Source organism: Dendropsophus ebraccatus, chromosome 4, assembly GCF_027789765.1.
Source record: "Dendropsophus ebraccatus isolate aDenEbr1 chromosome 4, aDenEbr1.pat, whole genome shotgun sequence".
Taxonomy (NCBI): domain Eukaryota; kingdom Metazoa; phylum Chordata; class Amphibia; order Anura; family Hylidae; genus Dendropsophus; species Dendropsophus ebraccatus.
In genome coordinates, this window is record NC_091457.1 from 325,239 (window position 1) to 352,993 (window position 27,755).

At 57.6% G+C, this 27,755-nt stretch overlaps 1 protein-coding gene across 1 annotated transcript; it reads right to left on the bottom strand.

Moving 5' to 3' along the window:
- Positions 1–390: 390 nt before the first annotated feature.
- On the bottom strand, positions 391–27,044 carry MYOD1 (myogenic differentiation 1). Its single transcript, XM_069968000.1, has 3 exons — positions 26,535–27,044; positions 24,550–24,628; positions 391–1,545 (listed from the first exon to the last, which is right to left on the bottom strand). Exons 1-3 carry the CDS (start codon positions 27,042–27,044, stop codon positions 1,337–1,339), a joined length of 798 nt encoding a protein of 265 aa, XP_069824101.1. The 3' UTR covers positions 391–1,336.
- Positions 27,045–27,755: the final 711 nt, after the last annotated feature.

The following is a 27,755-nucleotide window of genomic DNA, read 5'->3' on the forward strand; positions in this document are numbered from 1 at the left end:
TACTACAAGATGAGGCGGATATTTGGCACTTGGCTCTGAGGTGCAATGCATGCTGGGAAACGTAGTTTCCTGTCCGAAGCCATCGTGGATGTAGATTGGCTGTTAGAAAAACTTGTAGCTCAGTAACGGCGGCAGCTAGAAAGACAGGAGACGGCTGAAAATACTCAGGGGGGCTTGGTGAGTAGGACCAGCTCGCTTTGGGATCATTTAATTTTACCTCTTGGGTGGAATAACCCTTTAAGGGTGAACATAGAAGTGTGAATAGGACAGAAAAGTTTAAAGAGCATAGAGGCGTCTATAGGGGGCAGAGGGAGTCTGGTGATAATTACGCTCCGTGTTTGTGGCGGTTATGGGGCGGGGACTCTCCTGACGTATAGAAATAAGGCTCTTTATTTGGGGTCCACTCTGCTCACAGCTTATAAATATATAAAGTTACAAAGCATTCAACACAACATAAATCATCAACATTAAATATTACTCCTATATATACGAAAATCGTACAAAAGTGGTCCACAAGCCCGTGTCACCCCTCAGTCAGGAAGCAGTCAGTCAGACCTGGCCCCACTATCCAGGGGCCCGATCCATCGGAGGACAAGGGTTACAGTCAGTCAGACCTGGCCCCACTATCCAGGGGCCCGATCCACCGGAGGACAAGGGTTACAGTCAGTCAGACCTGGCCCCACTATCCAGGGGCCCGATCCATCGGAGGACAAGGGTTACAGTCAGTCAGACCTGGCCCCACTATCCAGGGGCCCGATCCATCGGAGGACAAGGGTTACAGTCAGTCAGACCTGGCCCCACTATCCAGGGGCCCGATCCATCGGAGGACAAGGGTTACAGTCAGTCAGACCTGGCCCCACTATCCAGGGGCCCGATCCATCGGAGGACAAGGGTTACAGTCAGTCAGACCTGGCCCCACTATCCAGGGGCCCGATCCATCGGAGGACAAGGGTTACAGTCAGTCAGACCTGGCCCCACTATCCAGGGGCCCGATCCATCGGAGGACAAGGGTTACAGTCAGTCAGACCTGGCCCCACTATCCAGGGGCCCGATCCATCGGAGGACAAGGGTTACAGTCAGTCAGACCTGGCCCCACTATCCAGGGGCCCGATCCATCGGAGGACAAGGGTTACAGTCAGTCAGACCTGGCCCCACTATCCAGGGGCCCGATCCATCGGAGGACAAGGGTTACAGTCAGTCAGACCTGGCCCCACTATCCAGGGGCCCGATCCATCGGAGGACAAGGGTTACAGTCAGTCAGACCTGGCCCCACTATCCAGGGGCCCGATCCATCGGAGGACAAGGGTTACAGTCAGTCAGTCATGGTGATGGCGGCTCATAGTGCCTGATAGATAGAGGAGCTGCTGTCTGAAGGGGAGGGAATGGTGATGGGCATCTTGCTCAGTGGCTCCCCCTCCAGGGCAGAGCAGGGGCCTTCAGATCCAGGGAGTGCAGGGCAGCTGGGATTCTCGCTGGAGATTCTCTTCACAATGCTGGACAGGCAGTCTAAGCTGGACACAACCAAGTTTTTTCCTGGTCTTGTATCTATAGAATAGAAAGTGACACAGTAAAAACACTGCTGAAATCCAAAGCTATTGCAGACAATGTCACCCAAATACATAGCGAGAAGAGATCATAATGTGAATGAGCCAAGCCCAGGAGGAGGACAACTCTCAGTGAGGGACCTTAACCACATACCATGGCCAAAATGTCCCACCTGGAAAGATGACAACTAGTGATGAGCGAGCATGCTGTTCCGAGCTTGGTACTTGATCGAGTATTAGGGTACTCAATGGTACTCGTTACTCGGACGAGCATCTCGCGATACTCGAGAAAATCTCATCATCCGTTTCCTGTAAGTTTGGGCGCTATTTCTCAGCCAATAAACATGCAGGAGACTCTTTGGTACATCCTGCAATCATGTGGGACCCATTACTGGGCCTTTACTGGCATCCATGTTGACTACTGCTGGGCCTTTACTCGCATCCATGTTGACTACTGCTGGGCCTTAACTGGCATCCATGTTGACTACTGCTGTGCCTGCCCTTGCCTCCTTTTTTCTGGGCCTTTACTCGCATCCATGTTGACTATTGCTGGGCCTTTACTGGCATCCATGTTGACTATTGCTGGGCCTTTACTCGCATCCATGTTGACTACTGCTGGGCCTTTACTGGCATCCATGTTGACTACTGCTGGGCCTTAACTGGCATCCATGTTGACTACTGCTTTGCCTGCCCTTGTTTTTTTTATTCTTTTTATTATTTGTATAGCGCACACAGATTCTGCAGTGCTTCACCTATCTGTATGTTTTTGGGTGTGGGAGGAAACCGGAGTACCTGGAGGAAACCCACGCAAACACGGAGAGAACATACAAACTTTTTGCAGATGTTGTCCTTGGTGGTATTTGAACCCAGGACTCCAGCGCTGCAAGGCTACAGTGCTAACCACTGAGCCACCATGCTGCCCTTGCCTCCATGTTGGCTACTGCTGGGCCTTAACTGGCATCCATGTTGACTACTGCTGAGCCTTAACTGGCATCCATGTTGACTACTGCTGAGCCTTAACTGGCATCCATGTAGACTACTGCTGGGCCTTTACTGGCATCCATGTTGACTACTGCTGACTACTGTGGTGCCTGCCCTTGCCTCCATGTTGGCTACTGCTAGGCATTAACTGGCATCCATGTTGACTACTGCTGACTACTGGTGTGCCTGCCCTTGCCTCTATATTGGCTACTGCTGATCCTGCCTGGCCTCCATGTTAACTACTGTTGCTCCTGCCTGGCCTCTATGTTGGTTACTGCTGCTCCTGCCTGGCCTCCATGTTGGCTACTGCTGATCCCGGCAGTTCTCTGTGTGCTCAATGCCATGCAGTGTTTGGCCTAATTTTGGGGAGGATCACTTTCTTCGTCACTCACTTTTAATGGTTCTCTGTGAGCTCACTGCCATGCTAGGTCTGGTATAATTTATGGAAGACTGACTGGCTACCGCTTCTAACTTGTTCACTCTGTCCTCACCGCTATGCTGTGTCAGGCTGAATTTTTGGGTGGTTCATGATAAGCTACCTCTGTTTTAATGGTTCCCTGTGTTCTCACCGCCATGCTGTGTCAGGCTGAGTTTTTGGGTGGTCCCTATGCCTACCTCTGTTTTAACCATGCCACATGTACTCCCTACACCACCTCCTCTTTAGCCACATGTACTCCCTGCGCTACCTCCTCCTGAGCCACGTCCACACCCTGTACCGCCTCCTCCTGAGCCACGTCCACACCCTGCACCGCCACCTCCTGAGTCACATCCACACCCTGCACCGCCTCCTCCTGAGCCACATCTACTCCCCGCACCGCCTCCTCCTGAGCCACATCTACACTCTGCACCGCCTCCTCCTGAGCCACATCTACTCCCCGCACCACCTCCTCCTGAGCCACATCCACACCCTGCACCGCATCCTCCTGAGCCACATCCACCCCTGTACCGCCTCCTCCTGAGCCATATCCACACCCTGCACCGACTCCTCCTGAGCCACATCTACTCCCTGCACTGCATCCTCCTGAGCCACATCCACACCCTGCACCGCCTCCCCCTGAGCCACATCTACTCCCTGCACCGCCTCCTCCTGAGCGACATCCACACCCTGCACCGCCTCCTCATGAGCCACATCTACTCCCTGCAACTCGCCTCCTCCTGAGCCACATCTACTCCCTGCACCGCCTCCTCCTGAGCCACATCTACTCCCTGCACCACCTCCTCCTGAGCCACATCTACTCCCTGCACCGCCTCCTCCTGAGCCACATCCACACCCTGCACCGCCTCCTCCTGAGCCACATCTACACTCTGCACCACCTCCTCCTGAGCCATATCCACACTCTGCACCACCTCCTCCTGAGCCACATCCACACTCTGCACCACCTCCTCCTGAGCCACATCTACTCCTTGCAACGCCTCCTCCTGAGCCACATCCACACTCTGCACCGCCTCCTCCTGAGCCACATCTATTCCCTGCACTGCATCCTCCTGAGCCACATCCACACCCTGCACCGCCTCCTCCTGAGCCACATCTACTCCCTGCACCGCCTCCTCCTAAACCACATCTACTCCCTGCACCGCCTCCTTATGAGCCACATCCACACCCTGCACCGCCTCCTCCTGAGCCACATCCACACCCTGCACCGCCTCCTCCTGAGCCACATCTACTCCCTGCACCACCTCCGCCTAAACCACATCCACACCCTGCACCGCCTCCTCATGAGCCACATCCACACCCTGCACCGCCTCCTCCTGAGCCACATCCACACCCTGCACCGCCTCCTCCTGAGCCACATCTACTCCCTGCACCACCTCCTCCTGAGCCACATCCACACCCTGCACCGCCTCCTCCTGAGCCACATCTACTCCCTGCACCGCCTCCTCCTGAGCCACATCTACTCCCTGCACCGCCTCCTCCTTAGCCACATCCACACCCTGCACCGCCTCCTCCTGAGCCACATCTACTCCCTGCACCGCCTCCTCCTGAGCCACATCTACACTCTGCAACACCTCCTCCTGAGCCACATCTACTCCCTGCACCACCTCCGCCTAAACCACATCCACACCCTGCACCGCCTCCTCCTGAGCCACATCCACACCCTGCACCGCCTCCTCCTGAGCCACATCTACTCCCTGCACCACCTCCTCCTGAGCCACATCTACACTCTGCACCACCTCCTCTTGAGACATGTCCACACCCTGCACCACCACATCCACCCCTGCACCGCCTCCTCCTGAGCCACGTCCACACCCTGCACCGCCTCCTCCTGAGCCACATCTACTCCCTGCACTGCCTCCTCCTGAGCCACATCTACTCCCTGCACTGCCTCCTCCTGAGCCACATCTACACTCTGCACCGACTCCTCCTGAGCCACATCTACTCCCTGCACCGCCTCCTCCTGAGCCATATCCACACCCTGCACCGACTCCTCCTGAGCCACATCTACTCCCTGCACCGCCTCCTCCTGAGCCACATCTACTCCCTGCACCACCTCCTCCTGAGCCACATGTACTCCCTACACCACCTCCTCCTGAGCCACATTTACTCCCTGCACCGCCTCCTCCTTAGCCACATTTACTCCCTGCACCACCCCCTTCTGAGCCACATCTACACTCTGCACCACCCCCTTCTGAGCCACATCTACACTCTGCACCGCCTCCTCCTGAGCCACATCTACTCTCTGCACCGCCTCCTCCTGAGCCACATCTACTCCCCGCACCACCTCCTCCTGAGCCACATCCACACCCTGCACCGCATCCTCCTGAGCCACATCCACCCCTGTACCGCCTCCTCCTGAGCCATATCCACACCCTGCACCGACTCCTCCTGAGCCACATCTACTCCCTGCACTGCATCCTCCTGAGCCACATCCACACCCTGCACCGCCTCCCCCTGAGCCACATCTACTCCCTGCACCGCCTCCTCCTGAGCCACATCCACACCCTGCACCGCCTCCTCATGAGCCACATCTACTCCCTGCAACTCGCCTCCTCCTGAGCCACATCTACTCCCTGCACCGCCTCCTCCTGAGCCACATCTACTCCCTGCACCACCTCCTCCTGAGCCACATCTACTCCCTGCACCGCCTCCTCCTGAGCCACATCCACACCCTGCACCGCCTCCTCCTGAGCCACATCTACACTCTGCACCACCTCCTCCTGAGCCATATCCACACTCTGCACCACCTCCTCCTGAGCCACATCCACACTCTGCACCACCTCCTCCTGAGCCACATCTACTCCTTGCAACGCCTCCTCCTGAGCCACATCCACACTCTGCACCGCCTCCTCCTGAGCCACATCTACTCCCTGCACTGCATCCTCCTGAGCCACATCCACACCCTGCACCGCCTCCTCCTGAGCCACATCTACTCCCTGCACCGCCTCCTCCTAAACCACATCTACTCCCTGCACCGCCTCCTTATGAGCCACATCCACACCCTGCACCGCCTCCTCCTGAGCCACATCCACACCCTGCACCGCCTCCTCCTGAGCCACATCTACTCCCTGCACCACCTCCGCCTAAACCACATCCACACCCTGCACCGCCTCCTCATGAGCCACATCCACACCCTGCACCGCCTCCTCCTGAGCCACATCCACACCCTGCACCGCCTCCTCCTGAGCCACATCTACTCCCTGCACCACCTCCTCCTGAGCCACATCCACACCCTGCACCGCCTCCTCCTGAGCCACATCTACTCCCTGCACCGCCTCCTCCTGAGCCACATCTACTCCCTGCACCGCCTCCTCCTGAGCCACATCCACACCCTGCACCGCCTCCTCCTGAGCCACATCTACTCCCTGCACCGCCTCCTCCTGAGCCACATCTACACTCTGCAACACCTCCTCCTGAGCCACATCTACTCCCTGCACCACCTCCGCCTAAACCACATCCACACCCTGCACCGCCTCCTCCTGAGCCACATCCACACCCTGCACCGCCTCCTCCTGAGCCACATCTACTCCCTGCACCACCTCCTCCTGAGCCACATCTACACTCTGCACCACCTCCTCTTGAGACATGTCCACACCCTGCACCACCACATCCACCCCTGCACCGCCTCCTCCTGAGCCACGTCCACACCCTGCACCGCCTCCTCCTGAGCCACATCTACTCCCTGCACTGCCTCCTCCTGAGCCACATCTACTCCCTGCACTGCCTCCTCCTGAGCCACATCTACACTCTGCACCGACTCCTCCTGAGCCACATCTACTCCCTGCACCGCCTCCTCCTGAGCCATATCCACACCCTGCACCGACTCCTCCTGAGCCACATCTACTCCCTGCACCGCCTCCTCCTGAGCCACATCTACTCCCTGCACCACCTCCTCCTGAGCCACATGTACTCCCTACACCACCTCCTCCTGAGCCACATTTACTCCCTGCACCGCCTCCTCCTTAGCCACATTTACTCCCTGCACCACCCCCTTCTGAGCCACATCTACACTCTGCACCACCCCCTTCTGAGCCACATCTACACTCTGCACCGCCTCCTCCTGAGCCACATCTACTCTCTGCACCGCCTCCTCCTGAGCCACATCTACTCTCTGCACCGCCTCCTCCTGAGCCACATCTACTCCCTGCACCACCTCCTGGGCCACATGTACACCCTGCACCGCCTCCTCCTGAGCCACATCCACACCCTGCACCGCCTCCTCCTGAGCCACATCCACACCCTGCACCGCCTCCTCCTGAGCCACATCCACACCCTGCACCGCCTCCTTCTGAGCCATATCCACACCCTGCACCGACTCCTCCTGAGCCACATCTACTCCCTGCACCGCCTCCTCCTGAGCCATATCCACACCCTGCACCGACTCCTCCTGAGCCACATCCACACCCTGCACCGCCTCCTCCTGAGCCACATGTACACCCTGCACCGCCTCCTCCTGAGCCATATCCACACCCTGCAACGCCTCCTCCTGAGCCACATTTACTCCCTGCACCGCCTCCTCCTGAGCCACATTTACTCCCTGCACCGCCTCCTCCTGAGCCACATTTACTCCCTGCACCGCCTCCTCCTGAGCCACATCTACTCTCTGCACCGCCTCCTCCTGAGCCACATCTACTCCCTGCACCACCTCCTCCTGAGCCACATCCACACCCTGCACCGCCTCCTCCTGAGCCACATCCACACCCTGCACCGCCTCCTCCTGAGCCACATCTACTCCCTGCACCACCTCCTCTTGAGCCACATCCACACCCTGCACCGCCTCCTCCTGAGCCACGTCCACACCCTGCACCACCACATCCACACCCTGCACCGCCTCCTCCTGAGCCACATCTACTCCCTGCACCACCTCCTCCTGAGCCACATCTACTCCCTGCAACGCTTCCTCCTGAGCCACATCCACACCCTGCACCGCCTCCTCCTGAGCCACATCCACACCCTGCACTGCCTCCTCCTGAGCCACATCCACACCCTGCACCGCCTCCTCCTGAGTTACATACGCACCCTGCACCGCCTCCTCCTGAGTTACATACGCACCCTGCACCGCCTCCTCCTGAGTTACATACGCACCCTGCACCACCTCCTCCTGAGTTACATACGCACCCTGCACCACCTCCTCCTGAGTTACATACGCACCCTGCACCACCACATCCACACCCTGCACCGCCTCCTCCTGAGCCACATCTACTCCCTGCACCACCTCCTCCTGAGCCACATCTACTCCCTGCACCACCTCCTCCTGAGCCACATCTACTCCCTGCACCACCTCCTCCTGAGCCATATCCACACCCTGCACCGACTCCTCCTGAGCCACATCTACTCCCTGCACCGCCTCCTCCTGAGCCATATCCACACCCTGCACCGACTCCTCCTGAGCCACATCCACACCCTGCACCGCCTCCTCCTGAGCCACATGTACACCCTGCACCGCCTCCTCCTGAGCCATATCCACACCCTGCAACGCCTCCTCCTGAGCCACATTTACTCCCTGCACCGCCTCCTCCTGAGCCACATTTACTCCCTGCACCGCCTCCTCCTGAGCCACATTTACTCCCTGCACCGCCTCCTCCTGAGCCACATCTACTCTCTGCACCGCCTCCTCCTGAGCCACATCTACTCCCTGCACCACCTCCTCCTGAGCCACATCCACACCCTGCACCGCCTCCTCCTGAGCCACATCCACACCCTGCACCGCCTCCTCCTGAGCCACATCTACTCCCTGCACCACCTCCTCTTGAGCCACATCCACACCCTGCACCGCCTCCTCCTGAGCCACATCTACTCCCTGCACCACCTCCTCCTGAGCCACATCTACTCCCTGCAACGCTTCCTCCTGAGCCACATCCACACCCTGCACCGCCTCCTCCTGAGCCACATCCACACCCTGCACTGCCTCCTCCTGAGCCACATCCACACCCTGCACCGCCTCCTCCTGAGTTACATACGCACCCTGCACCGCCTCCTCCTGAGTTACATACGCACCCTGCACCGCCTCCTCCTGAGTTACATACGCACCCTGCACCACCTCCTCCTGAGTTACATACGCACCCTGCACCACCTCCTCCTGAGTTACATACGCACCCTGCACCACCACATCCACACCCTGCACCGCCTCCTCCTGAGCCACATCTACTCCCTGCACCACCTCCTCCTGAGCCACATCTACTCCCTGCACCACCTCCTCCTGAGCCACATCTACTCCCTGCACCACCTCCTCCTGAGCCATGTCCACACCCTGCACCACCTCCTCTAGAGCCACATTGACCCCCTGCACCTCCTCCTTAAAAGCCATTTTTGCACTCAGCATCACCTTATTCTGCGCCACATCTCCTTCCAACACAACCTTCTCCTGAGCCTCTTTTATACCCTGCACCGCCTGATCAAAGAGCAACCTCTACAACCTGCACCGCCTCTTCCTATGCCACATCTACTCATAATACCAAGTCCTCCTGAGCCACATCCACTCCCTGCACCACCTCCTCCTAAGCCACGCCTACAACCCTGCACCGCCTCTCCCTGAGCTACAGCTACACCATGCACTGCCTTTTCCTGAGCCATATCTACAACCCTGCACCGCCTCCTGAGTTACATACGCACCCTGCACCGCCTCCTGAGTTACATACGCATTCTGCACCGCCTCCTGAGTTACATACGCACCCTGCACCTCCTCCTGAGTTACATACGCACCCTGCACCGCCTCCTCCTGAGTTATATACGCACCCTGCACCTCCTCCTGAGTTACATACGCACCCTGCACCGCCTCCTCCTGAGTTACATACGCACCCTGCACCGCCTCCTGAGTTACATACGCACCCTGCACCGCCTCCTCCTGAGTTATATACGCACCCTGCACCGCCTCCTGAGTTACATACGCACCCTGCACCGCCTCCTCCTGAGTTACATACGCACCCTGCACCTCCTCCTGAGTTACATACGCACCCTGCACCACCTCCTGAGTTACATACGCACCCTGCACCGCCTCCTCCTGAGTTACATACGCACCCTGCACCGCCTCCTGAGTTATATACGCACCCTGCACCTCCTCCTGAGTTACATACGCACCCTGCACCGCCTCCTGAGTTACATACGCACCCTGCACCGCCTCCTGAGTTACATACGCACCCTGCACCGCCTCCTGAGTTACATACGCACCCTGCACCGCCTCCTCCTGAGTTACATACGCACCCTGCACCGCCTCCTCCTGAGTTACAGACGCACCCTGCACCGCCTCCTCCTGAGTTATATACGCACCCTGCACCGCCTCCTGAGTTACATACGCACCCTGCACCGCCTCCTGAGTTACATACGCACCCTGCACCACCTCCTCCTGAGTTACATACGCACCCTGCACTGCCTCCTCCTGAGTTATATACGCACCCTGCACCGCCTCCTGAGTTACATACGCACCCTGAACCGCCTCCTCCTGAGTTACATACGCACCCTGTACCTCCTCCTGAGTTACATACGCACCCTGCACCGCCTCCTGAGTTACATACGCACCCTGCACCGCCTCCTGAGTTACATACGCACCCTGCTCCGCCTCCTCCTGAGTTACATACGCACCCTGCACCGCCTCCTCCTGAGTTATATACGCACCCTGCACCTCCTCCTGAGTTACATACGCACCCTGCACCGCCTCCTCCTGAGTTACATACGCACCCTGCACCGCCTCCTGAGTTACAATACGCACCCTGCACCGCCTCTCCTGAGTTATATACGCACCCTGCACCGCCTCCTGAGTTACATACGCACCCTGTCACCGCCTCCTCCTAGTTACATACGCACCCTGCACCTCCTCCTGAGTTACATACGCACCCTGCAACCACCTCCTGAGTTACATACGCACCCTGCACCGCCTCCTCCTGAGTTACATACGCACCCTGCACCGCCTCCTGAGTTATATACGCACCCTGCACCTCCTCCTGAGTTACATACGCACCCTGCACCGCCGCCTGAGTTACATACGCACCCTGCACCGCCTCCTGAGTTACATACGCACCCTGCACCGCCTCCTGAGTTACATACGCACCCTGCACCGCCTCCTCCTGAGTTACATACGCACCCTGCACCGCCTCCTCCTGAGTTACAGACGCACCCTGCACCGCCTCCTCCTGAGTTATATACGCACCCTGCACTCGCCTCCTGAGTTACATACGCACCCTGCACCGCCTCCTGAGTTACATACGCACCCTGTCACCACCTCCTCCTGAGTTACATACGCACCCTGGCCTGCCGCCTCCTGAGTTATCATACGCACCCTGCACCGCCTCCTGAGTTACATACGCACCCTGACACCGCCTCCTCCGGAGTTACATACGCACCCTGGCACCTCCTCCTGAGTTACATACGCACCCTGCACCGCCTCCTGAGTTACATACGCACCCTGCACCGCCTCCTGAGTTACATACGCACCCTGCACCGCCTCCTGAGTTATATACGCACCCTGCACCGCCTCCTGAGTTATATACGCACCCTGCACCCTCCTCCTGAGTTACATACGCACCCTGCACCGCCTCCTCCTGAGTTTACATACGCACCCTGCAACCGCCTCCTGAGTTACTACGCACCCTGCACCGCCTCCTGAGTTACATATGCACCCTGCACCGCCTCCTCCTGAGTTACATACGCACCCTGCATCGCCTCCTCCTGAGTTAATCAAATAAGCACCCCTGCACCGCCTCCTGAGTTACATACGCACCCTGCACCGCCTCCTGAGTTACATACGCACCCTGCACCGCCTCCTCCTGAGTTACATACGCACCCTGCACCGCCTCTCCTGAGTTACATAACGCACCCTGCACCTCCTCCTGAGTTACATACGCACCCTGCACCGCCTCCTGAGTTACATACGCACCCTGCACCGCCTCCTGAGTTACATACGCACCCTGCACCGCCTCCTCCTGAGTTACATACGCACCCTGCACCGCCTCCTCCTGAGTTACATACGCACCCTGCACCGCCTCCTGAGTTACATACGCACCCTGCACCGCCTCCTGAGTTACATACGCACCCTGCACCGCCTCCTGAGTTACATACGCACCCTGCACCGCCTCCTGAGTTACATACGCACCCTGCACCGCCTCCTGAGTTACATACGCACCCTGCACCGCCTCCTCCTGAGTTACATACGCACCCTGCACCGCCTCCTGAGTTACATACGCACCCTTCACCGCCTCCTCCTGAGTTACATACGCACCCTGCACCGCCTCCTCCTGAGTTACATACGCACCCTGCACCGCCTCCTCCTGAGTTACATACGCACCCTGCACCGCCTCCTGAGTTACATACGCACCCTGCACCGCCTCCTGAGTTACATACGCACCCTGCACCGCCTCCTCCTGAGTTACATACGCACCCTGCACCGCCTCCTGAGTTACATACGCACCCTGCACCGCCTCCTGAGTTACATACGCACCCTGCACCGCCTCCTGAGTTACATACGCACCCTGCACCGCCTCCTCCTGAGTTACATACGCACCCTGCACCGCCTCCTCCTGAGTTACATACGCACCCTGCACCGTCTCCTGAGTTACATACGCACCCTGCACCGCCTCCTGAGTTACATATGCACCCTGCACCGCCTCCTCCTGAGTTACATACGCACCCTGCACCGTCTCCTGAGTTACATACACACCCTGCACCGCCTCCTCCTGAGTTATATACGCACCCTGCACCTCCTCCTGAGTTACATACGCACCCTGCACCGCCTCCTGAGTTACATACGCACCCTGCACCGCCTCCTGAGTTACATACGCACCCTGCACCGCCTCCTCCTGAGTTACATATGCACCCTGCACCGCCTCCTCCTGAGTTACATACACACCCTGCACCGTCTCCTGAGTTACATACGCACCCTGCACCGTCTCCTGAGTTACATACGCACCCTGCACCGCCTCCTGAGTTACATAAGCACCCTGCACCGCCTCCTCCTGAGTTACATACGCACCCTGCACCACCTCCTCCTGAGTTACATACGCACCCTGCACCACCTCCTCCTGAGTTACATACGCACCCTGCACCACCACATCCACACCCTGCACCGCCTCCTCCTGAGCCACATCTACTCCCTGCACCACCTCCTCCTGAGCCACATCTACTCCCTGCACCACCTCCTCCTGAGCCATGTCCACACCCTGCACCACCTCCTCTAGAGCCACATTGACCCCCTGCACCTCCTCCTTAAAAGCCATTTTTGCACTCAGCATCACCTTATTCTGCGCCACATCTCCTTCCAACACAACCTTCTCCTGAGCCTCTTTTATACCCTGCACCGCCTGATCAAAGAGCAACCTCTACAACCTGCACCGCCTCTTCCTATGCCACATCTACTCATAATACCAAGTCCTCCTGAGCCACATCCACTCCCTGCACCACCTCCTCCTAAGCCACGTCTACAACCCTGCACCGCCTCTCCCTGAGCTACAGCTACACCATGCACTGCCTTTTCCTGAGCCATATCTACAACCCTGCACCGCCTCCTGAGTTACATACGCATTCTGCACCGCCTCCTGAGTTACATACGCACCCTGCACCTCCTCCTGAGTTACATACGCACCCTGCACCGCCTCCTCCTGAGTTATATACGCACCCTGCACCTCCTCCTGAGTTACATACGCACCCTGCACCGCCTCCTCCTGAGTTACATACGCACCCTGCACCGCCTCCTGAGTTACATACGCACCCTGCACCGCCTCCTCCTGAGTTATATACGCACCCTGCACCGCCTCCTGAGTTACATACGCACCCTGCACCGCCTCCTCCTGAGTTACATACGCACCCTGCACCTCCTCCTGAGTTACATACGCACCCTGCACCACCTCCTGAGTTACATACGCACCCTGCACCGCCTCCTCCTTCCCTGAGTTACATACGCAACCCTGCACCGCCTCCTGAGTTATATACGCCACCCTGCACCTATCCTCCTGAGTTACATACGCACCCTGCGCACCGCCTCCTGAGTTACAATACGCACCCTTGCACCGCCTCCCTGAGTTAACATACGCACCCTGCAACCGCCTCCTGATTTACATATACGCACCCTGCACCGCCTCCTCCTGAGTTACATACGCACCCTGCAACCGCCTCCTCCTGAGTTACAGTACGCACCCTGCACCGCCTCCTCCTGAGTTATATACGCACCCTGCACCGCCTCCTGAGTTACATACGCACCCATTCACACCGCCCTCCTGAGTTACATACGCACCCTGCACCACCTCCTCCTGAGTTTACATACGCACCCCTGCACTGCCTCCTCCTGGTTATATACGCACCCTGCACCGCCTCCTGAGTTACATACGCACCCTGAACCGCCTCCTCCTGAGTTACATACGCACCCTGCACCGCCTCCTCCTGAGTTACATACGCACCCTGCACCGCCTCCTCCTGAGTTACATACGCACCCTGTACCTCCTCCTGAGTTACATACGCACCCTGCACCGCCTCCTGAGTTACATACGCACCCTGCACCGCCTCCTGAGTTACATACGCACCCTGCACCGCCTCCTCCTGAGTTACATACGCACCCTGCACCTCCTCCTGAGTTACATACGCACCCTGCACCGCCTCCTCCTGAGTTACATACGCACCCTGCACCGCCTCCTGAGTTACATACGCACCCTGCACCGCCTCCTGAGTTATATACGCACCCTGCACCGCCTCCTGAGTTATATACGCACCCTGCACCTCCTCCTGAGTTACATACGCACCCTGCACCGCCTCCTCCTGAGTTACATACGCACCCTGCACCGCCTCCTGAGTTAAATACGCACCCTGCACCGCCTCCTGAGTTACATATGCACCCTGCACCGCCTCCTCCTGAGTTACATACGCACCCTGCATCGCCTCCTCCTGAGTTATATACGCACCCTGCACCGCCTCCTCCTGAGTTACATACGCACCCTGCACCGCCTCCTGAGTTACATACGCACCCTGCACCGCCTCCTGAGTTACATACGCACCCTGCACCTCCTCCTGAGTTACATACGCACCCTGCACCGTCTCCTGAGTTACATACGCACCCTGCACCGCCTCCTCCTGAGTTACATACGCACCCTGCACCGCCTCCTGAGTTACATACGCACCCTGCACCGCCTCCTCCTGAGTTACATACGCACCCTGCACCGCCTCCTCCTGAGTTACATACGCACCCTGCACCGCCTCCTCCTGAGTTACATACGCACCCTGCACCGCCTCCTGAGTTACATACGCACCCTGCACCGCCTCCTGAGTTACATACGCACCCTGCACCTCCTCCTGAGTTACATACGCACCCTGCACCGCCTCCTGAGTTACATACGCACCCTGCACCGCCTCCTGAGTTACATACGCACCCTGCACCGCCTCCTCCTGAGTTACATACGCACCCTGCACCGCCTCCTGAGTTACATACGCACCCTTCACCGCCTCCTCCTGAGTTACATACGCACCCTGCACTGCCTCCTGAGTTACATACGCACCCTGCACCGCCTCCTCCTGAGTTACATACGCACCCTGCACCGCCTCCTCCTGAGTTACATACGCACCCTGCACCGCCTCCTGAGTTACATACGCACCCTGCACCGCCTCCTGAGTTACATACGCACCCTGCACCGCCTCCTGAGTTACATACGCACCCTGCACCGCCTCCTGAGTTACATACGCACCCTGCACCGCCTCCTCCTGAGTTACATACGCACCCTGCACCGCCTCCTGAGTTACATACGCACCCTTCACCGCCTCCTCCTGAGTTACATACGCACCCTGCACCGCCTCCTCCTGAGTTACATACGCACCCTGCACCGCCTCCTGAGTTACATACGCACCCTGCACCGCCTCCTGAGTTACATACGCACCCTGCACCGCCTCCTCCTGAGTTACATACGCACCCTGCACCGCCTCCTGAGTTACATACGCACCCTGCACCGCCTCCTGAGTTACATACGCACCCTGCACCGCCTCCTCCTGAGTTACATACGCACCCTGCACCGCCTCCTCCTGAGTTACATACGCACCCTGCACCGTCTCCTGAGTTACATACGCACCCTGCACCGCCTCCTGAGTTACATATGCACCCTGCACCGCCTCCTCCTGAGTTACATACGCACCCTGCACCGTCTCCTGAGTTACATACACACCCTGCACCGCCTCCTCCTGAGTTATATACGCACCCTGCACCTCCTCCTGAGTTACATACGCACCCTGCACCGCCTCCTGAGTTACATACGCACCCTGCACCGCCTCCTGAGTTACATACGCACCCTGCACCGCCTCCTCCTGAGTTACATATGCACCCTGCACCGCCTCCTCCTGAGTTACATACACACCCTGCACCGTCTCCTGAGTTACATACGCACCCTGCACCGTCTCCTGAGTTACATACGCACCCTGCACCGCCTCCTGAGTTACATACGCACCCTGCACCGCCTCCTCCTGAGTTACATACGCACCCTGCACCGCCTCCTCCTGAGTTACATACGCACCCTGCACCGCCTCCTCCTGAGTTACATACGCACCCTGCACCTCCTCCTGAGTTACATACGCACCCTGCACCGCCTCCTAAGTTACATACACACCCTGCACCGCCTCCTCCTGAGTTACATACGCACCCTGCACCGCCTCCTGAGTTACATACGCACCCTGCACCGCCTCCTCCTGAGTTACATACGCACCCTGCACCGCCTCCTGAGTTACATACGCACCCTGCACCTCCTCCTGAGTTACATACGCACCCTGCACCGCCTCCTCCTGAGTTACATACGCACCCTGCACCGCCTCCTCCTGAGTTATATACGCACCCTGCACCACTTCCTGAGTTACATACGCACCCTGCACCGCCTCCTCCTGAGTTACATACGCACCCTGCACCGCCTCCTCCTGAGTTACATACGCACCCTGCACCGCCTCCTCCTGAGTTACATACGCACCCTGCACCGCCTCCTGAGTTACATACGCACCCTGCACCGCCTCCTCCTGAGTTACATACGCACCCTGCACCGCCTCCTCCTGAGTTACATACGCACCCTGCACCGCCTCCTGAGTTACATACGCACCCTGCACCGCCTCCTGAGTTACATACGCACCCTGCACCGCCTCCTCCTGAGTTACATACGCACCCTGCACCGCCTCCTGAGTTACATACGCACCCTTCACCGCCTCCTCCTGAGTTACATACGCACCCTGCACGCCTCCTCCTGAGTTACATACGCACCCTGCACCGCCTCCTCCTAAATTACATACGCACCCTGCACCGCCTCCTGAGTTACATACGCACCCTGCACGCCTCCTCCTGAGTTACATACGCACCCTGCACCGCCTCCTGAGTTACATACGCACCCTGCACCTCCTCCTGAGTTACATACGCACCCTGCACCGCCTCCTGAGTTACATACGCACCCTGCACCGCCTCCTCCTGAGTTACATACGCACCCTGCACCGCCTCCTCCTGAGTTACATACGCACCCTGCACCGCCTCCTCCTGAGTTACATACGCACCCTGCACCGCCACCTCCTGAGTTATATACGCACCCTGCACCGCCTCCTGAGTTACATACGCACCCTGCACCGCTTCCTGAGTTACATACGCACCCTGAACCGCCTCCAGAGTTACATACGCACCCTGAACCGCCTCCAGAGTAACATACGCACCCTGAACCGCCTCCTGAGTTACATACGCACCCTGCACCTCCTCCTGAGTTACATACGCACCCTGCACCTCCTCCTGAGTTACATACGCACCCTGCACCGCCTCCTCCTGAGTTACATACGCACCCTGCACCGCCTCCTCCTGAGTTACATACGCACCCTGCACCGCCTCCTCCTGAGTTACATACGCACCCTGCACCGCCTCCTCCTGAGTTATATACGCACCCTGCACCGCCTCCTGAGTTACATACGCACCCTGCACCGCCTCCTGAGTTACATACGCACCCTGAACCGCCTCCAGAGTTACATACGCACCCTGAACCGCCTCCAGAGTAACATACGCACCCTGAACCGCCTCCTGAGTTACATACGCACCCTGCACCTCCTCCTGAGTTACATACGCACCCTGCACTGCCTCCTCCTGAGTTACATACGCACCCAGCACCGCCTCCTCCTGAGTTACATACGCACCCTGCACCGCCTCCTCCTGAGTTACATACGCACCCTGCACCGCCTCCTGAGTTACATACGCACCCTGCACCGCCTCCTCCTGAGTTACATACGCACCCTGCACCGCCTCCTGAGTTACATACGCACCCTTCACCGCCTCCTCCTGAGTTACATACGCACCCTGCACTGCCTCCTGAGTTACATACGCACCCTGCACCGCCTCCTCCTGAGTTACATACGCACCCTGCACCGCCTCCTCCTGAGTTACATACGCACCCTGCACCGCCTCCTGAGTTACATACGCACCCTGCACCGCCTCCTGAGTTACATACGCACCCTGCACCGCCTCCTGAGTTACATACGCACCCTGCACCGCCTCCTGAGTTACATACGCACCCTGCACCGCCTCCTCCTGAGTTACATACGCACCCTGCACCGCCTCCTGAATTACATACGCACCCTGCACCGCCTCCTCCTGAGTTACATACGCACCCTTCACCGCCTCCTCCTGAGTTACATACGCACCCTGCACGCCTCCTCCTGAGTTACATACGCACCCTGCACCGCCTCCTCCTAAATTACATACGCACCCTGCACCGCCTCCTGAGTTACATACGCACCCTGCACGCCTCCTCCTGAGTTACATACGCACCCTGCACCTCCTCCTGAGTTACATACGCACCCTGCACCGCCTCCTCCTGAGTTACATACGCACCCTGCACCGCCTCCTCCTGAGTTACATACGCACCCTGCACCGCCTCCTCCTGAGTTACATACGCACCCTGCACCGCCTCCTCCTGAGTTATATACGCACCCTGCACCGCCTCCTGAGTTACATACGCACCCTGCACCGCTTCCTGAGTTACATACGCACCCTGAACCGCCTCCAGAGTTACATACGCACCCTGCACCGTCTCCTGAGTTACATACGCACCCTGAACCGCCTCCAGAGTAACATACGCACCCTGAACCGCCTCCTGAGTTACATACGCACCCTGCACCTCCTCCTGAGTTACATACGCACCCTGCCCCGCCTCCTCCTGAGTTACATACGCACCCTGCACCGCCTCCTCCTGAGTTACATACGCACCCTGCACCGCCTCCTCCTGAGTTACATACGCACCCTGCACCGCCTCCTCCTGAGTTACATACGCACCCTGCACCGCCTCCTCCTAAATTACATACGCACCCTGCACCGCCTCCTGAGTTACATACGCACCCTGCACGCCTCCTCCTGAGTTACATACGCACCCTGCACCGCCTCCTGAGTTACATACGCACCCTGCACCTCCTCCTGAGTTACATACGCACCCTGCACCGCCTCCTGAGTTACATAGCACCCTGCACCGCCTCACTCCTGAGTTACATACGCACCCTGCACCGCCTCCTCCTGAGTTACATAACGCACCCCCTCCTGAGCACCCGACTCCTCCTTGAGTTTACATACGCACCCCTGCACCGCCTCCTGAGTTACATACGCACCCTGCACCGCCTCCTGAAGTTACATACGCACCCTGAACGCCTCCAGATAACATACGCACCCTGAACCGCTCCTGAGTTACATACGCACCCTGCACCGCCTCCTGAGTTACATACGCACCTGCACGCCTCCTCCTGAGTTACATACGCACCCTGCACCGCCTCCTCCTGAGTTACATACGCAACCCTGCACCTCCTCCTCCTGAGTTACATACGCACCCTGCCAACGCTCCTCCTGAGTTATATACGCACCCTGCACCGCCTCCTCCTGAGTTACAGACGCACCCTGCACCTCCTCCTGAGTTATATACGCACCCTGCACCTCCTCCTGAGTTACATACGCACCCTGCACCGCCTCCTCCTGAGTTACATACGCACCCTGCACCTCCTCCTGAGTTACATACGCACCCTGCACCGCCTCCTCCTGAGTTACATACGCACCCTGCACCGCCTCCTCCTGAGTTACATACGCACCCTGCACCGCCTCCTGAGTTACATACGCACCCTGCACCGCCTCCTGAGTTACATATGCACCCTGCACCGCCTCCTGAGTTACATACGCACCCTGCACCGCCTCCTCCTGAGTTACATACGCACCCTGCACCGCCTCCTCCTGAGTTATATACGCACCCTGCACCTCCTCCTGAGTTACATACGCACCCTGCACCGCCTCCTCCTGAGTTACATACGCACCCTGCACCGCCTCCTGAGTTACATACGCACCCTGCACCGCCTCCTGAGTTACATACGCACCCTGCACCGCCTCCTCCTGAGTTACATACGCACCCTGCACCGCCTCCTGAGTTACATACGCACCCACCCCACACCCCTTGGGCCAAGACCGACCTCCTGAGTTACATAAAGCCCCACCTGCAACCGCCTCCTCCCTGACGTTACATACGCCTACCCTGCAAACATCGGCCCTCCTCCTGAGCTTACATACGCACCCCCCTAATGCACCGCCCTCCTCCTGACGTATACTATACGAGCACCATGCACGCCCTCCTCCTGAGTTACATACGCACCCTGCACCGCCTCTCTGAGTTATATATACGCACCCTGCAACCGACTCCTGCAGTTAAAATACGCACCCCTGCACCGACCTCCTGAGTTACACATATGTGCAACCCTGCACCGCCTTCCTCCTGAGTTACATACGCATCCCTGCACAGCCTCCCTCCGTCTGAGTTATATACGCACCCTGCACTGCCGTACCTGAGTTTACATACGCCTACCCTGTCACCGCCTCCCTGAGTTACATACGCATCCCATGCACCTCCTACTCCTGAGTTACAATACGCACCCTGCCACCGTACTCCTGATGTTACATACGCAACCCTGCACCGCCTCCTCCCTGACGTTAACATACGACCCACTGCACCGCCCTCCCTGAGTTACAATACGCCACCCTGCACCGCCTCCTCCTGAGTTACATACGCACCCTGCACCGCCTCCTGAGTTACATACGCACCCTGCACCTCCTCCTGAGTTACATACGCACCCTGCACCGCCTCCTGAGTTACATACGCACCCTGCACCGCCTCCTGAGTTACATACGCACCCTGCACCGCCTCCTCCTGAGTTACATACGCACCCTGCACCGCCTCCTGAGTTACATACGCACCCTTCACCGCCTCCTCCTGAGTTACATACGCACCCTGCACTGCCTCCTGAGTTACATACGCACCCTGCACCGCCTCCTGAGTTACATACGCACCCTGCACCGCCTCCTCCTGAGTTACATACGCACCCTGCACCGCCTCCTGAGTTACATACGCACCCTGCACCGCCTCCTGAGTTACATACGCACCCTTCACCGCCTCCTCCTGAGTTACATACGCACCCTGCACCGCCTCCTCCTGAGTTACATACGCACCCTGCACCGCCTCCTCCTGAGTTATATACGCACCCTGCACCGCCTCCTCCTGAGGTACATACGCACCCTGCACCGCCTCCTCCTGAGTTACATACGCCAACCCTGCAACCCTCCTCCCTGATTACATACGCACCCTGCACCGCCTCTGAGTTACATACGCACCCTGCACCGCCTCCTGAGTTACATACGCACCCTGCACCGCCTCTCCTGAGTACATATGCACCCTGCCCGCCTCCTCCTGAGTTACATACACACCCTGCACCGTCTCCTGAGTTACATACGCACCTGCACCGTCTCCTGAGTTACATACGTACCCTGCACCGCCTCCTGAGTGACATACGCACCCTTCACCGCCTCCTCTGAGTTACATACGCACCTGCAACCGCCTCCTCCTGAGTTACATACGCACCCTGCACCGCCTCCTCCTGAATTACATACGCACCCTGCACCGCCTCCTGAGTTTACATACGCACCCCTGCACCGCCTCCTAAGTTACATACGCACCCTGCACCGCCTCCTCCTGAGTTACATACGCACCCTGCACCGCCTCCCTGAGTTACATACGCACCCCTGCACCGCCTCCTAAGTTACATACGCACCCTGCACCGCCTCCTCCTGAGTTACATACGCACCCTGCACCGCCTCCTGAGTTACATACGCACCCTGCACCGCCTCCTCCTGAGTTACATACGCACCCTGCACCGCCTCCTGAGTTACATACGCACCCTGCACCGCCTCCTCCTGAGTTACATACGCACCCTGCACCTCCTCCTGAGTTACATACGCACCCTGCACCGCCTCCTCCTGAGTTACATACGCACCCTGCACCGCCTCCTCCTGAGTTATATACGCACCCTGCACCGCCTCCTAAGTTACATACGCACCCTGCACCGCCTCCTGAGTTACATACGCACCCTGCACCGCCTCCTCCTGAGTTACATACGCACCCTGCACCGCCTCCTCCTGAGTTACATACGCACCCTGCACCGCCTCCTGAGTTACATACGCACCCTGCACCGCCTCCTCCTGAGTTACATACGCACCCTGCACCGCCTCCTGAGTTACATACGCACCCTGCACCGCCTCCTCCTGAGTTACATACGCACCCTGCACCGCCTCCTAAGTTACATACACACCCTGCACCGCCTCCTCCTGAGTTACATACACACCCTGCACCGCCTCCTCCTGAGTTATATACGCACCCTGCACCGCCTCCTCCTGAGTTACATACGCACCCTGCACCGCCTCCTGAGTTACATACGCACCCTGCACCGCCTCCTCCTGAGTTACATACGCACCCTGCACCGCCTCCTAAGTTACATACGCACCCTGCACCGCCTCCTGAGTTACATACGCACCCTGCACCGCCTCCTGAGTTACATACGCACCCTGCACCGCCTCCTAAGTTACATACGCACCCTGCACCGCCTCCTGAGTTACATACGCACCCTGCACCGCCTCCTGAGTTACATACGCACCCTGCACCGCCTCCTCCTGAGTTACATACGCACCCTGCACCGCCTCCTCCTGAGTTACATACGCACCCTGCACCGCCTCCTCCTGAGTTACATACGCACCCTGCACCGCCTCCTGAGTTACATACGCACCCTGCACCGCCTCCTCCTGAGTTACATACGCACCCTGCACCTCCTCCTGAGTTACATACGCACCCTGCACTTTGGGTGTAGGGTGTAAATGTGGCTCTTGAGCTACCCAAACCCAGAGATCGGCAGATTCTGAGCAGGTGCAGAGTAAGTGCAGGTTGGGTTTAGGGTTAGGGTTAGGTCTCCTGAAGGAGCTATTCAACACTAGAGACTGACAGATCCTGAGCTGCCACAGAGTAAGTGCTGACAGATGCTCATCAAGAAGACTGTGCCAGCAGAGAAAGAGTTAATTGTGTGTGTGTGTGTGTGTGTGTGTGTGTGTGTATGGGGGTGGGGGGGATAAGGGGGGCAAGGAGAAAGAGGGACACAAAGAGAGAGGGAGAGGGGATAAGGAGAGTAATAAGGAGAGAGAGAGAGAGAGAGAGAGAGAGAGAGAGAGAGAGAGAGAGAGAGAGAGGGATAAGGAGAGAGAGAGAGGGATAAGGAGAGAGAGAGAGGGGGGGATAAGGAGAGAGAGAGGGGGGGATAAGGAGGGAGAGAGAGAGGGGGGGGATAAGGAGAGAGAGAGAGGGGGGGGGATAAGGAGAGAGAGAGAGGGGGGGGATAAGGAGAGAGAGAGAGGGGGGGGATAAGGAGAGAGAGAGAGGGGGGGGATAAGGAGAGAGAGAGAGGGGGGGGGATAAGGAGAGAGAGAGAGGGGGGGGATAAGGAGAGAGAGAGAGGGGGGGATAAGGAGAGAGAGAGAGAGGGGGGGATAAGGAGAGAGAGAGAGGGGGGGGATAAGGAGAGAGAGAGAGGGGGGGATAAGGAGAGAGAGAGAGGGGGGGATAAGGAGAGAGAGAGAGGGGGGGATAAGGAGAGAGAGAGGGAGGGGGATAAGGAGAGAGAGAGAGAGAGGGGATAAGGAGAGAGAGAGAGAGGGGGGGGGGGATAAGGAGAGAGAGAGAGGGGGGGGATAAGGAGAGAGAGAGAGAGGGGGGGATAAGGAGAGAGAGAGAGGGGGGGATAAGGAGAGAGAGAGAGAGGGGGGGATAAGGAGAGAGAGAGAGGGGGGGATAAGGAGAGAGAGAGAGGGGGGGATAAGGAGAGAGAGAGGGAGGGGGATAAGGAGAGAGAGAGAGAGAGAGGGGGATAAGGAGAGAGAGGGGGGATAAGGAGAGAGAGAGGGAGGGGGATAAGGAGAGAGAGAGAGAGAGAGAGGGGGATAAGGAGAGAGAGAGAGAGAGAGAGGGGGATAGAGAGAGAGAGAGAGGGGATAAGGAGAGAGAGAGAGAGGGGGGGGATAAGGAGAGAGAGAGAGAGAGATGGGGATAAGGAGAGAGAGAGAGAGGGGGATAAGGAGAGAGAGAGGGGGATAAGGAGAGAGAGGGATAAGGGGAGAGAGAGGCTGGATTAAGGAGAGAGAGAGAGAGAGAGAGAGGGGATAAGGAGAGAGAGAGGGGGATAAGGAGAGATGATATGAGAGAGATGAGACAGACATATACATAAGCAATAGAAAAAATGAAAGAGACACTTTGAAAAGGGGAGGAATGCGGCACTACTCACCGGAGGATAGCTGGGGGTAGTAGTCATTTGGAAAACTCTTCCGCCTGTTGGAGTTGCAGGTCAGTCCAGAATAATCTATCTGTAAATAAACATAAAAGATAATGTGTAACAATGTGACATCATCATCACTGCACAGGTGACACCAGATAATAATGTGACATCATCATCACTGCACAGGTGACACCAGATAACAATGTGACATCATCATCACTGCACGGGTGACACCAGATAACAATGTGACATCATCACTGCACAGGTGACACTAGATAACAATGTGACATCATCATCACTGCACAGGTGACACCAGATAACAATGTGACATCATCACTGCACAGGTGACACCAGATAATAATGTGACATCATCATCACTGCACGGATGACACCAGATAACAATGTGACATCATCATCACTGCACAGGTGACACCAGATAATAATGTGACATCATCATCACTGCACAGGTGACACCAGATAACAATGTGACATCATCATCACTGCACGGGTGACACCAGATAACAATGTGACATCATCACTGCACAGGTGACACTAGATAACAATGTGACATCATCATCACTGCACAGGTGACACCAGATAACAATGTGACATCATCACTGCACAGGTGACACCAGATAATAATGTGACATCATCATCACTGCACGGATGACACCAGATAACAATGTGACATCATCATCACCGCACGGGTGACACCAGATAACAATGTGACATCATCATCACTGCACGGGTGACACCAGATAACAATGTGACATCATCACTGCACAGGTGACACCAGATAATAATGTGACATCATCATCACCGCACGGATGACACCAGATAACAATGTGACATCATCATCACTGCACAGGTGACACCAGATAACAATGTGACATCATCATCACTGCACGGGTGACACCAGATAACAATGTGACATCATCACTGCACAGGTGACACCAGATAACAATGTGACATCATCACTGCACAGGTGACACCAGATAACAATGTGACATCATCACTGCACAGGTGACACCAGATAACAATGTGACATCATCATCACTGCACGGGTGACACCAGATAACAATGTGACATCATCATCACTGCACAGGTGACACCAGATAACAATGTGACATCATCATCACTGCACGGGTGACACCAGATAACAATGTGACATCATCATCACTGCACGGGTGACACCAGATAACAATGTGACATCATCATCACCGCAGGGGTGACACCAGATAACAATGTGGCATCATCACTGCACAGGTGACACCAGATAACAATGTGACATCATCATCACCGCACGGGTGACACCAGATAACAATGTGACATCATCACTGCACGGGTGACACCAGATAACAATGTGACATCATCACTGCACAGGTGACACCAGATAACAATGTGACATCATCACTGCACAGGTGACACCAGATAACAATGTGACATCATCACTGCACAGGTGACACCAGATAACAATGTGACATCATCACTGCACAGGTGACACCAGATAACAATGTGACATCATCATCACTGCACGGGTGACACCAGATAACAATGTGACATCATCATCACTGCACGGGTGACACCAGATAACAATGTGACATCATCATCACTGCACGGGTGAAACCAGATAACAATGTGACATCATCACTGCACGGGTGACACCAGATAACAATGTGACATCATCATCACTGCACAGGTGACACCAGATAACAATGTGACATCATCATCACTGCACGGGTGACACCAGATAACAATGTGACATCATCATCACTGCACGGGTGACACCAGATAACAATGTGACATCATCATCACTGCACGGGTGACACCAGATAACAATGTGACATCATCATCACTGCACGGGTGACACCAGATAATAATGTGACATCATCACTGCACGGATGACACCAGATAACAATGTGACATCATCACTGCACGGGTGACACTATAGAAGCCTCTTCCCCGTGTGTGGTCGGGTCGGGCGCTGCACTCACCGTGCTGTCGGAGCAGTGGGAGCCCGGGCTGGAGCTGTCGGAGTCCCCGCTGTAGTGCTCGGGCCCCCGGTAGTAGCTGCCCTCCTGCTGCCCCCGGAGCAGCCCCTGGAGGCTCTGGATGTAGCGGATGGCGTTGCGGAGGATCTCCACCTTGGGCAGCCTCTGGTTGGGGTTCCCCCCGCTCGTACATCTCCTCAGGGTCTCGAAGGCTTCATTGACCTTGCTGAGCCGCCGCCTCTCCCGCACCGTGGCCGCCTTCCTCCGCTCCGCGTTAGTCGTCTTCCTCTTACAAGCCTTACAAGCCCAGAGCAGACACCGGCCGGCCTGGTGGTGGCCCCTGGGGGCCCGGACGTGCTCGTCCTCCCGCACGGTCACCAGCCGGGGGTCCAGCTCCTCCAAGAACTGCAGCTCCGGAGTGATGAAACACGGGTCGTCATAGAGGTCATCGCCCCCCGGGAAGGAGCCCAGCGAGCCGTCCGCCGGGACCTCCATGTCCCTCAGCAAGTCCATGGGGGGGGGGGGGCCCCGGGGAGAACGGGGACACGGGGGGGGGAGGAGACACCGGGGGGGGGGGAGGAGACACCGGGAGGGAAAGGAGACACCGGGGAGAACGGGGACACCGGGGGGGGGGGGGAGGAGGAGACACCGGGAGGGAACGGAGACACCGGGGAGAACGGGGACACCGGGGGGGGGGGGGGACACCGGGGAAGAACGGGGACACACGGGGGGGGGGGACACACCGGGAGGGAACGGGGACACCAGGGGGGGGGGGGGCGGGAGACACCCCGGGAGGGAACGGAGACACCGGGGAGAACGGAGACACCGGGGGAGAATGGGAGAAACACCGGGGGAGAGCGGGAATGAAGATGCTGCAGGTCCCCGGTGACCTGCAGATAGTCCGGGGCTTCGGGGTTGCTCCTTATAAGTGACAGGGGTTCAGGGGAGGGGCATCCTTCACACTTGTCTGGAGCTCGGCCAATCAGCAGTTAGAGCCGTGGAATCCCCGCCCCCAGAAGAATCAGAAGCTGCTCTGATAGGCGGAAAGTTTAAATCTCCAGAAGTTTTTAACTTTACAGAACTTAGTGGAAGCTGAAGGAACCGAAAAGATAAGTGTCCCCGTATCTAAGAGCACCCACCAGGGAAGGGTCCCCGTATCTGAGAGCACCCACCAGGGAAGGGTCCCCGTATCTGAGAGCACCCACCAGGGAAGGGTCCCCGTAT

Coding starts and splice junctions, on each gene's coding strand:
- MYOD1 (XM_069968000.1), bottom strand. CDS start 27,044: ATGGACTTGCTGAGGGACATGGAGGTCCCGGCGGACGGCTCGCTGGGC. Junction 24,629..26,534: donor CCCACTGCTCCGACAGCACG/GTGAGTGCAGCG, acceptor GTTTATTTACAG/ATAGATTATTCTGGACTGAC. Junction 1,546..24,549: donor CTACCCCCAGCTATCCTCCG/GTGAGTAGTGCC, acceptor TCTATTCTATAG/ATACAAGACCAGGAAAAAAC.